The sequence below is a fragment of the Pseudonaja textilis genome, chromosome 3, assembly GCF_049901715.1.
Source record: "Pseudonaja textilis isolate UNSWEBS1 chromosome 3, rPseTex1.2, whole genome shotgun sequence".
NCBI classification, from domain to species: Eukaryota; Metazoa; Chordata; class Lepidosauria; order Squamata; family Elapidae; genus Pseudonaja; species Pseudonaja textilis.
This window is the reverse complement of record NC_141992.1, coordinates 111,444,454-111,458,619: the sequence shown is the minus strand read 5'-3', so window position 1 is coordinate 111,458,619 and position 14,166 is coordinate 111,444,454. Positions and strand designations below refer to the sequence as shown.

The 14,166-nt window shown below is 36.5% G+C and overlaps 1 protein-coding gene across 2 annotated transcripts in view; it reads right to left on the bottom strand.

Annotated features, from left to right (window-relative positions):
* CFAP61 (cilia and flagella associated protein 61) overlaps nt 1-14,166 on the bottom strand; it is a 127,212-nt gene that overhangs the window by 90,239 nt on the left and 22,807 nt on the right. For both annotated transcript variants that reach the window (XM_087930638.1, XM_087930637.1), the window contains exons 11-15: nt 11,250-11,433; nt 8,274-8,313; nt 7,251-7,390; nt 4,189-4,315; nt 1,260-1,337 (exon numbers count right to left, since the gene is read on the bottom strand). In XM_087930638.1, coding sequence (XP_087786764.1) covers nt 1,260-1,337; nt 4,189-4,315; nt 7,251-7,390; nt 8,274-8,313; nt 11,250-11,433 — 569 coding nt within the window. The remainder of the gene's footprint in view (nt 1-1,259; nt 1,338-4,188; nt 4,316-7,250; nt 7,391-8,273; nt 8,314-11,249; nt 11,434-14,166) is intronic.

Genomic DNA, 14,166 nt, shown 5'->3' with positions numbered 1-14,166 from the left:
GTGTGTGTATGACAAACAGGAAGCTGATGGATGGAATGTCACAGTGCAAACTTCACTTCTTTTGTAAATGCTTTTTGTGGATTTTAGTTCTGCGTTTAACACAATTCTTCCACATAGACTAGTGTCTAACTTCTGGACCTTGGACTTTCTAATTCAATCTGCCTTTGGATTATGGATTTCCTGTCTGGCCACTCACAGAGGGTCAGATTAGATAATCGTACCTCTTCAGCCCTTATTCTTAACACTGGTACACCACAGGGTTGCGTGTTGAGTCCCTTACTCTATACTCTTTATGTGCATGACTGCATTCCCGCTCACGCTAGTAATACTATTGCTAAATTTGCAGATGATACAACAGTGGTGGGACTCATCTCCGGGGGGATGAGTCTGCCTACCGAGATGAGGTGGACCGGTTGCTTTCGTGGTGTGGAGACAATAACTTGGTCCTCAACACCAATAAGACCAAGGAGCTTATAGTGGATTATAGAAGGAACAGATCAGACATCCAGCCCTTGCTTATCAATGGAGACCGAGTGGAGCAAGTGGCCAGTTTTAAGTTTCTGAGTGTTACCCTAAAAGAGGACCTGACCTGGGGTGCCCACATTGCAGCCCTGGTCAAAAGGGTCCAGCAGAGATTATACTACCTGAGATTTCTCAGAAAACAACAACTGAATGAAAAACTGCTGTGACTTTCTACCGCTGCACCATAGAGAGCATTTTAACATACTGCACCTCTGTATGGTTTGCCAATTGCACAGTGGCAGATAGGAAAGCACCCCAGAAAGTTAACATCATTACCCAGAGGATCACTGGTTGCCCTCTCCCCTCTTTGGAAGAGCTTTATAGCTCCCACTGCCTTAAGAAAGTTCAAAACATTCTCAAAGATCCATCTCATCCTGGGAACCCTTTTTTTGAACTATTACCATCTGTCAGACAGTACAGAATAGTAAAAACAAGGACAAATAGACTGAAAAACAGCTTCTAACCCAGGGCAATAGCTCTTTTGAATTCTGCTGTATGGTGCAGTGTTGGTGCGGTGTCGGAGGTTTTTGGTTCAATGTGTGAAGGGTGGAGGATGTGTGTTTGTGTTTATTTTCATGGTCATGGTCATGATGTGCACTGAAGATGGTGTTTGATTTCATTGTACGAGGTGCAATGACAATAAAGTAAACTAAACTAAATGTGCTGAGGTTGCACAGATGTTTAAAAGGAATGGGATTTTCCAATCTATAAAAATAATTTCAAATATGAATACATACCATTTCATTTCTAATAACAGATATTCCAATGATTTGATTCAAAACCTCTGCTACAAATGCCTGGACTGGTGTCCCATCCTGAAAAAAACAAGCAAGTTGGTACCAATTTTTTTCCCTTTACTAATTCAGAAAACATTGATTGACTGATTGCATTTCTATCCAGTTTTTCTTTCAGGAACCCAAGGTGGCATACACACACACCCCTTCTATTTTCCCCATCTTATAAAGTGGGGTGGCTCTGGTAATAAACATTGCTTTAGTCCATAAGATTTACTGTACATCTCAGTCTTCAGACTTCTTATCTATTGGAGAGTTCTTACCTGATGATAAATCTTGTACTAGTGGCAATGCAATTCAGAGATTGTGCTGATGTACTATACGCTATCCACAAGAGACAGGGATGATCTCAGACTCAGTGTTGAAGAGTTTCAATCTGGTGGTCCTTAAAGAATTTAATATGCCTGCTTGGGCAGTTCAATATGGTGCATGCCAATCAGGGGTGGGATTCTACCAGTTCTCACCTATTCACTAGAACCGGTTGTGAACATTTTAAGCAGTTCTGAGAACCGGTTGTTAGGAGAAATTACTGGCCTAATCCTTTAAGGAAGGCAGGAAGGAAACATTCTGGTGTTGCTTACAGAAATTGCCTCTTCGTTAACCCTTATTACATTCTTGGCAGGACTAGACTTCCTGTCTCAGGAATGTCTCTGGAGTTTTTCTCCCCTCCTTTGCTGGTACTTTGCTTGTGTGGCGTGACCATTCAAAGTTACAATGGCACTGAAAAAAGTGACTTATGACCCTTTTTCACACTTACAACTGTTGCAGCATCCCCACAGTCATGAGAGGCCAGGCGAGGAGATGCGTGCATCGATGTGAGTGATGTTGAGTTGGCCACACCCAACCAGTAACATGACCACCAAGCCATGTCCACCTAGTCACATGACCACTAAGCCACACCAACCAAGCCACGCCCACAGAACCGGTTGTTAAAAAATTTGAATCCCACCCCTGATGCCAATTATAGGTTCTCCCAGTATATCATTGCCTAAACTATCTAAACAAGACAGAAAGATGATAATATGAAAATATATTACCTATCCTGTTATCATGTTCAGTTTACTACCTGCTGAGGTGAGGTTTAGTATTATGTAAGATGGATAAGTAATTAAAATGATCCATTCCTATGTTTTCCAGAAAATTCCAGTGAATTTTTTCAATTTTCAAAAAGAGCTGATGCTCTTGTTGAAGTGCTAATCACACTGTAGTATATGGTGTTGACATAGGCCATTGACACGACTATACCCAAGTGCTCTTCCTTGCATATTACTTTTTTTCAAATAGTTTAGACGATGGTAACAAGTAGAGCACAGTGAATACAAACTCATGCTATTTTAACTAAATATAATTTAGTGCTCCTTAGTAAACGTATTCTGGAGTAGTCAGAATGACAAAAAAAGTGGTTTTTTTCCTCTCAACATCTTTCATTTTTACAATGTTCTCCAGCAGAGCTGCTACCTTTTGACTCTTAATAACAATTGATAATGTCCACTAGTTTGCTGTGATTTATCTGCTAGATCCTCTGAGAGTAAAGGCACTTGCATTCATTGTGATTCGCATTCCTGGGTTAATGTAGAAATTTCTAGAGCATCATGGTCTTTAGCTGTATTTAATAAGTTCCAATTGTTGAGTTTTGAAGATATGGACAGGATCCTTGAATAGTTTTGACCAGGAACTCGGATGCTCAATTCTTGTGCACTTCGCCTTGTTAGATTTAGTAAGGACAAAGTTGTCAATTGAGTACAACAATCCATTCTTTCTTCCTTCAGAGAAACTATTACCACGCTCTTTGAAAAAGAAAGAAAGCAATCCAAATCTGAACTTCTAAGTTATGACACAGATCTTCTTGAGTTCAATTTTAATACTCAGACTACTTAGTACCTGTAGTGGAAGAACAACTAAAAATATCACCTGGTTGACATCAATATGAGGATGACACCCAGCTTTACTAATATTTTTCATTTAAACCATACTGCTTGGCATTGATTGTATAATGACTAATAATTAATCTCATTCCACACAAGATATAGACACTGTTCATTTGTAATCCATATGTGCATATGAATGTGTTCAGTTCTGGAGAGGGTTGTGTTACTCTGGAAGATTAGAAAATCAGTCTTGTGGATGCTTTTGGAACTACTATTGTAACTGGACACAGATGGCCTTGCTGCTCAGAAAGACCTTTATTTCTTCAGATTGATACTAGCTGCAATCCTTTATGTGATAGGCATCCACTACACTGGCATCCACTATGAATGCTCTGGTAAGCTACAGAATAAACTAATGTGATATATTGTGGGAGCAGCTATTTTTGAAGGTAATTCAGTAGTTTCAGTTCGTAACTTGCAATTCTAGTTTCGATTATCTGGGCCTAGGTAATATAATCATATCATGCCAGTAATCCATCAGCAACATGCTGATTGCCAATCTATTTCCAGGCCCAATTCAAGATTTTCATACTGGCCTGGATGCAGACAATCTAAAGAACTTTTCCCTGCTTATATGTCTGCTTGGGTCCTTCAATCAATTTTAGAGATGAAATGAAATGAAGCAGGCAGCTGCAAATAAAAGGGCTCTCTCAGATATGGGATCCTCCTGCTTGTGGAATTTCTCTCCAGACAGGCAGATTTCCAAGTACATTAATGTATTTTTAATGCAGGCATTGACATTCTTGTTCTCCAAGGCGTCTTATTGATTTTTATTCAATCAGATTTATTAATTACATATCATAATGTTTCTTTTTTAAAGAAAGTGTAAACTACTCTATAATCTACCCAGAGCATTTCTATTATTGAGTGAATTACAAATGATTACAATAAAATCCATTCACTATTACCTTCCTCCCCCCCCAGTATTATTATATAGCACTTACTGGATCTCTTCGTGCTGATAAGTAGTTATTTAAGTCATCCAATATAGCTACGTTCAATTCCAGGGTTTGGATTAGTCTTTTAATGGCAAAGACATCAGTAGATTTTGCTGCTCTTACATGAAACGACCTGTTGAAAACAAAACTAATTCCAACAATGATATCTACTAATGTCTAATTTTTCAGATCCCAGATCTGAATAGGTAATCATGATATATAATCAGCGGTGGGATAATACCAGTTTGCACCTATTCGCTTGAACCAGTTGTTAACATTCTAAGCAGTTCTGAGAACCGGTTGTTAGAAGAAATTACTGCCCTAATCCTTTAAGGAAGGCAGGAAGGAAACATTCTGGTGTTGCTTACAGAAACTGCCTCTCTGTTAACCCTTATTACATTCTTGGCAGGACTAGACTTCCTGTCTCAGGAAAGTCTCTGAAGTTTTTCCCCCTCCTTTGCTGGTACTTTGCTTGTGTGGAGTGACCATTCAAAGTTACAATGGCACTGAAAAAAATGACTTATGACCATTTTTCACACTTATGAATGTTGTAGCATCCCCACAGTCATGAGAGGTCAGGTGAGGAGATGCGTGCCTCAATGTGAGTGATAATTAGTTGGCCACACCCAGCCAATAACATGACCACCAAGCCATGTCCACCTGGTCACATGTCCACCAAGCCACGCCCACCAACTAAGCCATGTCCACAGAACCGGTTGTTAAAAAATTTGAATCCCACCCCTGTATATAATGAATATGGTAATGATTGTCTCAAAAGAAAAAAAGGAAATGTGATTTATTTATTTATTTGAGTTATGTGCTGCCCATCTTATCCAGAGGCAACTCTGGGTGATTTTACAAACATTAAAAATGATAAAACAATAAATGACAACAATAAAATAATTACAGTTAAAAGATGGGAAGGAGAGGAACACAAATTATGATACAGGGTTTTCATATCAAAGTTAGTTTGAGAGCCCATTACTGTGTTTGTTCACAGGGAAATTAAACATATTAAATCTCAGTGCATATTAACAGTATAAATTTTCATCAGCCCAGTGGTGGGATTCAAACTTTTTACTACTGGTTCTGTGGGCATGGCAGGGGAAGGATACTGTAAAATCTCCAGTCAGAGGTGGTATTTGCCAGTTCTTTGAACTACTCAAAATTTCCGCTACCATTTCTCCAGAACTGGTCAGAACCTGCTGAATACCATCTCTGCATCAGCCTAATATCTGTGCCTTTTCTAATACTTCATTCAATTTACAGCTGAATCCTTCCCATGAAAGATAGAAAACTCCTGCCAGCTGACAATACAAAACTACTGATTTTTGAAAATTATTCAACCTGTTTTCATCTTGCTGCTGTTTTTCAGGACTATTTTCTTTCAGTATTCATAAAAAATGTTGCACAAAGAGCTAAAAGGAAAGGTTTGAAAAATGGGTATGAAAAAAAAAAGAAAACTTTTATTTAGCAAGCTTAGGTTGATACAAATTTTATAGTTCTATTTTTCTAGATGCCAAACAGTGCAGTTTGCTTCTATCTCTTGCAAATTGATATTAATAATATAAAAATAGCCTCTGCATATGTAATTAGTTACAATAAGCAAAATGGGTTAAATAACACTTGAAAATGTAGCACTTTAAAAAAAACCAGACATTATGAAAATAACAAAATGGGAGAAAACTATCTTAGTCCATACATGCTCATTTTCCTCACAGTAAAGAATTAACTCATTTTAGAAGCCTGAATCACTTGTCTGTCCAGATGTAAGGGCACCATTACTATTGTGCTTTGCATTCAAAATTGAAGAGAAGTATCCATTAAGCATTTCAAGCTACACCTTGTCATATTATTATTTTCCAGCCCTCCCTCTTAAGTAGCAAACCTGGTATTGCATTTGCCATCTTCTGATTATTGTATAAGGCTTTTCCTTTTTAAAAAAATAACCTTTGCCAATCAGTTTCTCATTTGGAGATTTTCCCTTTATCTTGATGAGTTTCTGCCCCCCCACAGGTCCCCATGCTATTTCTAGACAGTTTGCTTTTATCCATTTTCAGCAACTCTTTCTATTCACATATCTTTTAAACCTTCACAGTGAAAACACATTGCATTGATCTTTAGTTTTTATATATATCTTCATCAGGGAGGGATTATTAGCACTAGCTTTTTATACTCAGATTTTTCCATTACTGCTCAGTTTTCTATGCGCATCCATATTTTCTTCAGAAATTATATTTTAATTTGAGAGACTTCAGATGAAAACTGGTAATCCAGTTTTTCTCATTTCATGAGTTTTCTCTCATTTCTCATTCATACCAAATCTCATCGATAACACTTTCATATTGTTGGTTCATGTAAAGGAGCAATTGTTGAAACTGCTAAAATACTGTTTTACTGTTGGTTTAGATGTTTTAAGGCTTTGTGTTTTATGCTGCTGTTTTAACATTTAATTTAACAATGTGTTTGCTATTTAACATTTTGTTTGTTTGCTATTTTGTGAGCCATATTTGGAAAATGAATGTTTTGTGACGTTTAAATAGGTATTCAAACCTATGTATAGGATGGAGCATATAATTGGGAAGATATACTCTTCAGATATACTCATATTCAAAATTTATTCCCAGTCCAGATATGCTTTTAGCCTGAGTATGCAAAATTGGTAATCCAATACACTTCATTCAATCTAACAATACTGTATGATGGTCCATTTGAGTTTAACAAATCTACATTTTAGTCCTTATATGGCATCGTCCATTGCCTTGTAAGGCTTTACTAGGAGATAATCAGCATTTTAGTTGCACCCAGGAGTGAATTGATAACTAGTGCAGTTCCTGAAGCAAGGATGACACTAAAGCACAATGTGGCCTAACTACTGTCTGTGTTGCTGTGTTTTGGACCAATGCTAAGTTCTCAGTAGTCTTCAGAGGCAGCCCCAAATACATTGCATTGCAGTAATCCATTAACAGGTGACAAGATCATGAGAATCTGTAGGAAATGGCACACCTTAATTTATAATCAAAACATTTTATCTGAAAATAGTTGTGAGAGCAAAATGTATTACTAACTTGAGCAATCCAGATCGGTGAAATACATATAGCTCCTGATCCAGTGTACAATTGCTAAAGGGAATAATCCTAACAAAACTCTGGATCAGGTGAAATTCAGGGACCATATGTGGCACTGTGATGATGCAGAAGTCTTTGTCCTAAAAAGTAGTAACCAAAAAAAAAAAAAAAGGAAATGCAAATACAAAATATAGGATTATAGAAAGTGAGACGTCTTTTCCCACTTCCCACTTTTCCCACTTCTTTACTAAACTTTCCTAGGATTGGCGATTTCTCACCAGGGCCTTGGACAAACTGTAGGCAGTCGAAGCACATACAGAGTAAGGAAGGACACAAAGGCTGCCATTCCCTTATAACAATCAATCTCTGAATCCAAGCCATGAAAGAATTAATTAAATAAAAGCCACCAGGGTCATCTCAAACTCCTAGCTGGGCAGCATATACATTAAATATATAAATAAATAAGCACCATGTAGTTCTGCCTCAGAAATTCATTTTCTGTTGTGCTAAGAGGGCACTCTGCTAACTCATGCTGGTTATGAAGACCAATGAATAGATATCATATTTATAGCAAGAAATTGATATATTATTATTATTATTATTATTATTATTATTATTATTATTATTATTGCTATAATTTTCTATCATCAAAGGTCACCTAGGGTAGTTTGTTAAAGAAGAGGTAAATGTTGGTTTTATGTCATTTTTAACAGAAATAAATAAAATCGTCCTGCTTATAGTTTAGCATTGCACCACCAAATTATAATGTGATAAGGAGCAGGAACAATCAAGTCTGTGAAGATTCCATTGAAGACGTGTATTAAGTTTTATTACAATCCCTCTAAAATATTTACATTAATTCAAAAATTTGGTCAATTTTTCCTCAAAAACAGTGTTGCCCTGTGCAAACAAGTAGGATATTTAGCAAATAATATTCTAGTAATTAATTTGCAAGAAGGATTTTTAAAAATTACTTTATATACATTTAGTATGAAAAGTTTAATACCAAAATGTCATACTTACTGGGAAAAGTTCAAAAGCAAAATGTAAGAAATCCAGTGACCTGTAAATACAGCCAACTATTTTAACAGAAATATGGTATTTGCAGCATGCAAATGCACTTTAGCCATATCCCTCAACTAAAAACCAAATATACGCTGAAGCACAAACCAAAAACTGATCAACAAAGTGCTTTAATGGATATTCCATTAAAGTCAGTAATAATAATCCTCTTGCCCTTCGCATTAGAGTCTCTTAATTATCACTTCGTTTTCTCTCTCTTTCCATTCACTGCAAACAAATACTTCTCATCCACTTATTTGAGCTGACTTTTACTTCATCATTCTTTTCTATAGGTCCTTTCTGCATGCATTTAAGTAGAAAACACCTTTTATCTTATTGTTCTATTATGAGTGGTTTGAGGAAACTACTAGGATCCAATGCTTCTTTGTGGAAATAGGCTTAGGGATAACCAAATTCTATTGTTTTCCTGCTTAGTTTAACTTGCTGAATTTCATTCCCCAATGGAGAGGTTTGTCTTGAGCAAACTCTCAACACAAGCACAACATAAGCAAAAGTCACCATTAATAAGGGAAATGAAGGGAAAGTCCTAGAGACAAGGGAAGAAAATCAATTAAGAATGAAGTAACTACTATGGAAAAAATAAATGGAAAGCATTAACAGGGAGAGAAATGAATGAGAAAGTAATGGGGATTAAGCTTTTATTTTCTCCAGCTTGAATAAAAGTTGAATGTGTGTATTTCCACTGAAATCTATCAAACATCACAGACATCAGCAAGATAATTTTTGGATAATTGGCTGTTATTATTTTCTTATGAGAACAGCTGAAATATGATGGCTGGTTTTGGAAAGTTTTGGTAAGATAAATCCTGATATGTTACTCATATGTTTGTATAGCCTTTTCTGCAAAAACAACCCATGGGTTTACAGTATGTTTCAAGGACATCTGTTGGTTTGCCCTTGAGAGGACATTGTAGAGAAAAAGGTACTGTTACAGAAGATATCTGAATATTTCAAAAGGAAAAATGCCACACTTGCATCTTGAGTGGTAGTTTAATAGCTAAAGTTGCTTTTAAATTAAAGTGGGCAAAGTTTTTCAAGGTACGCATTGCAGTTGATTAAGGGAGTGCCCTCTCAAAAGTAGATGACGCCAAAAGAATAATTGTTCATGACTCAATTAAAAGCAAAATTAGATTGAATTAATTAAAATTAAAATATTAAATTAAATTGCAAATGAAGTATAGTTAGCACACTTTTAGATGATGATCCCTAATTGATGGGACCTAGAACATGTCCCTTTTACCTAATCTAATGAGATAGTAGACACCCTGGCCCTAAATCATGAATGGCTTTTTAGATTATAATTATCACTTTCAACTATACCCAGGAGCAAATTTGGAGCCAGTGCAGCTTATGGAGCAGATGTATAACAAAAAAGCCCCCCATAATTGCCCAGACAACTGATGTTCTTTAAGAACAGCCATATGTAGAGTGCCTTGCATTAAGGAGGTGACCAAAGAATGAGTTACTATAGACTGTGCCACCTAATCCAGGAACAGGCATAAGAGGTGCATAACATTAATTTGTGCAAAGGTTCCCCAGGTCATGGCTGCTATTCAAACAAGAACTGTGCATTGAAGAGGACACCGAAATTGTATATCAATTTTGTCTTGAGTAGTGCAGCCCCATCCAGAACTAAGGATGGGAAATCAGCAGAAGCAGGAGGCCCTGATACCCAAAGCGTAGTGTCTTGCTAGAGTTGATTTAAAGCCTTTTCATCCTATGCAGACCCTGTGCATCCCCATTAAGACCTCTATGGTCTCTAGACATTAAAACCCAATCTCTTCAATGTCACTTGGCTGTCTGGGGGCAGAGACATACAGCTGAATGTTATAGTACATTGCTATTACCTCATCCCATGCCTCTGAATGACCTCACCCACAGTTTTCTTGTAGATGGTAATGGAGAGTGAGTCAAGCCCTGAGGCACCTCATATGAAAGGCCATGGGCAGACTTCTCCTCACATCCTTTTGAGGTAGATCAAATTAGAAAGCCAAAGTTATGAATGCATCTACTACTTTCATCATATGATTATGATAACAGAATCTTGCATATCTGAATTTGCATCTCCTCTCCCTCTCTTTATCTTTGGGAGAACAAAGAAGGGTCTAAGTTTCTTACTTTCTCAAACTATATTTTTGTTCTGGATTCAAAATTTATTTTATCTGACTGTTGTATTGGTTGTGGTTTTTCCTGTTCCTCAAGGTTATTCTCATATCCCCTTACATCATCACACTGACTGGAACTGATCCTAGAAGTGGAAGGAAAACCAGCCTAATACTATGTCCCAACTATGGCCAGCTAGTCAAAAGGGTATCATGGTTAATGGTATCAATGTCATCCTGTAAATGCCACAAATGAAGTAATTCATTCAAATGCTAGACACACATTCTGTACATCATGGTGACATTTGTGTGATGATGTCTCTGTGCATATATCATTATTTTGTTGACATCACAGTTTGCTCCACACATTCCTGAATGGGGGACTAGGAACTACAGGCAGGTAAGTTGTCCCAACTCTTTCTTTCAGAATAAAAATGTCAATTAATTGCTAGGATTATAGTAATAGTAGCACAGAAAGAAAGACCAACTCCCTTTCCTGCAATGTTCTACCGTTGCTATCCCAATTCAATGTTCCTATATAACTAAATGACTGGTACTACTTTTATCAGAAAGGTAATATTTATTTTCAAGTTCCACTAATGTACTTACATTAAAATTTCTCTGCAGTGAACTATCCTACTTATTTTCTACTTACCTATAAAATATAAATAACTTGACGTTATAAAAGCTTGATAGACAAGATATATCTATTTCAAGTAAATAGAATACTACATAGCTCAATAATATAAAAGATGGCTCACTATTGCCCTTAAATTGCTTTAATATTACCAGTATGTATCTAATATGTACTTGCCTTGTTTCATGTTGCTCATCAATACAAAAGAGCTGAATACAAAATGCATTTACTTCTCCTTTATATAGAGGATGGAAAGGTTGCATTTCAAAACTAGTACTAGGTGGTGTTTCAGTTGCTTTCAGCTCCTTACTTCTGTCGCTTTCTAATGGCAGTTCTAATGAAACCTGAGCAAGTATTCCCTCTTTCTGTAATAAGAAGCAATAAAAAAGAGAGGCTTGGTTTCATTTATAGTAGAGTATCACAATATTATTCACAAAGACTTTGAGACTTCATCTTGAAAAGTAGAGTACAGATATAAAACCAGTAATATGCATCATCCTATATCTATATACTATGCATGTGTATATACATACACATACATGCACAGAAAAACACTCACTAAATATAAACTAAAATGAAATAAAATACATATTAAAGGAGGATGAGTTTGATGTAGTGGTTAAGGCAGCAGGCTAGAAACCAAAAGACTGTGACTCCTAGTCCCATCTTAGCCACAAAAGGCAATTGGGTGACCTTGGACCAGTCACTCTCTCTCAGGCGAACTCCTCTCACAGGGGTGTTGTTTCAGGAACTAGGAGAAGAATGGAGCATTAGGATAAGTTAGCAACCTTGAGTTATTTATCAAAATAGTAATGAAAGAATATACATACATAAATAAACCAAGATACCTCAAATAAGTTAATTTATAAAATGCATCCCAAAACTGGGACCTATGATTCCTGTAAAATTGAAATTTGGCAAATTTTGGCAAATTTTATAAAACATTTTATTACATAAAAATTATCACAAAACAATTTATGACATAATACAAAATATCATAAAACATTTCCTTCGCTGATGTTTGACTGTGGTATATAGTACAACATGGGCTATTTTGAAGGAAGAGATATCTTTGAATATCACCAACTTTTTCAGTGAAGGCAGTTCTGTCACTGTTGAAGGCACTGAAGAATTTGATAAGGAAACATCTCTAAAAGGAAGATGTAGTGGATCATCGGTTGCCTAGTACTTTTATATGCGGAACACCATCCCTGCCTACATTTTATTAACTCTAATTAGTTCGAATTTCAGTAAACAAATAAGACAAAAGTAAAGCCATCAGTTCAGAATGAATATTTTTTACAAGTGTCCAGTTTCAAGCAATCCATGGAATGGGATATAGTATATACAAAGTCAATTCTAATGAAGAGAAAAAGGTAAGGAAAAAAATGTTGAATTGTTTGTACCTGAGAACATTCAGTCCCAGAGACCTGTTTTTGTCTCTGGGACAAATATAATAGATAAATATGGGGATGCCCTACAAATTTCTGCAAGTGTAGGCTTACAAGAGAATGTTGTCAGTGTGGAGGCTGCAATGTCTAATTAAACTTAAACATTTGAAAGTTTTTTAATTTTAAACTTCTTATAGTGAAAATAATGCAAGAGACAAGCTATTAACATGGTTTCCTGGAAAATTTAAATGCTTCTGATATAATCCTTACGGATCTGCAAATGAATAGGTTGGGAGCTTTATAGAAAATGTAAGTTTACTACTCCTAGAGGGATTCAGCAATCCAAAGTATGGGTCAAATTCAGAACAGCGGAAGGGTCTAGTCTGGCTGTGAAGCAAGTTATGACGTTGATCTTAGCTGGAGGAAGCTTTACCCTAAATGTTGTACTAGCAGTATCATTCATTCATTTATTCATTCAAATAATGGAACCACCCCACTAGATTTTCCAGTTCTCTGGCGTCCTCACAATCAGGTACAATCAGGTCTTGAGGGCCTTTGTAAAGTTAGGAATAATGGTGCCAATTTAATCTAGGGGAGAGGCTATTCCACAATGCGCCACACTTGAGAAAGCCTTCTGCCCACCAAACATAGCTCCCTAAATGATGGAACTACGACTTCTTGCAAACATATCTAATACTCTTGCCTCTTATTTTCCTCACAACAGAATTTCATTTTTAATGTTGGCCAGCATGCTCACAATAAAAAAATGACAATAATATCTTATCTTATTTTATCAACAGTCCTGTGAGATGGGTTGGACTGAGAGACACAGAGATTAGCTCAAAGTCCCCAAGCTAGCTTTCATATCTAAGAGAGGCCTACAATTTACAATTTCCTGGTTTCTAGACCTGCATCTCCATCACTACACCACATTGATTATCATCCTACATGCATGGATTTTATGTGTGTACATCAGTTGTGATGGCGGGGTGGGGGGATGGAAGGATAGACACTGACAGTGGAGACTGGGTTTTGTGGGGATGAAAGGACAGGTTCTGACTGGATTGGTCTGTGTGTGGAAGGATTGTATTTCTTTGCAGTCATCTGGTCCATTAGCACTTTGAGAGTTTTTGAAGCACTTAGAGTAGAAGTTTATCTTTGCTCTGAGGATACAATTGGTTGTGGAATCTTCTTGGCACTGTTGCAAATGACCTTTTTTGGTATAGAGTTCTGATCACTCCCATGTTGTGCTCCAATGGGTGGTGAAAATAAAAATGTAAATACTGACCTCTATGTGTGGGTTCTCTGTAAACTTCAAGGTTAAGGCTTCTGTCCTGAAGTTTACAGAACTTACACTGAAGTTACATTTCTATTTATTATTAGGAACATCTTCACCGCTATTTCTAAGAAAAATGCCTTACTATCTGCCTCATGGAAATGTATTTTTTGCAGCCAGGCCATTTTTTTCCTTGGAAAAACAAATAAGGGTGGAACACCTTCCAACTCTGTTTTTCTATATATGTAAACTGTACTAGTGAGTATGGAGTTTTATAGAGGAAGAGAGAAATTATCTAAAGAAATGTGATCTCTACTGCATTTCATTTTTCCTGAAATTCTTAAATATTCTTCAAAAGAGCTGAAAAAATATCCAAATGTAGGGGCCAAGATTCAACCCCTATTAATTTTAAATAATAATATTTTAA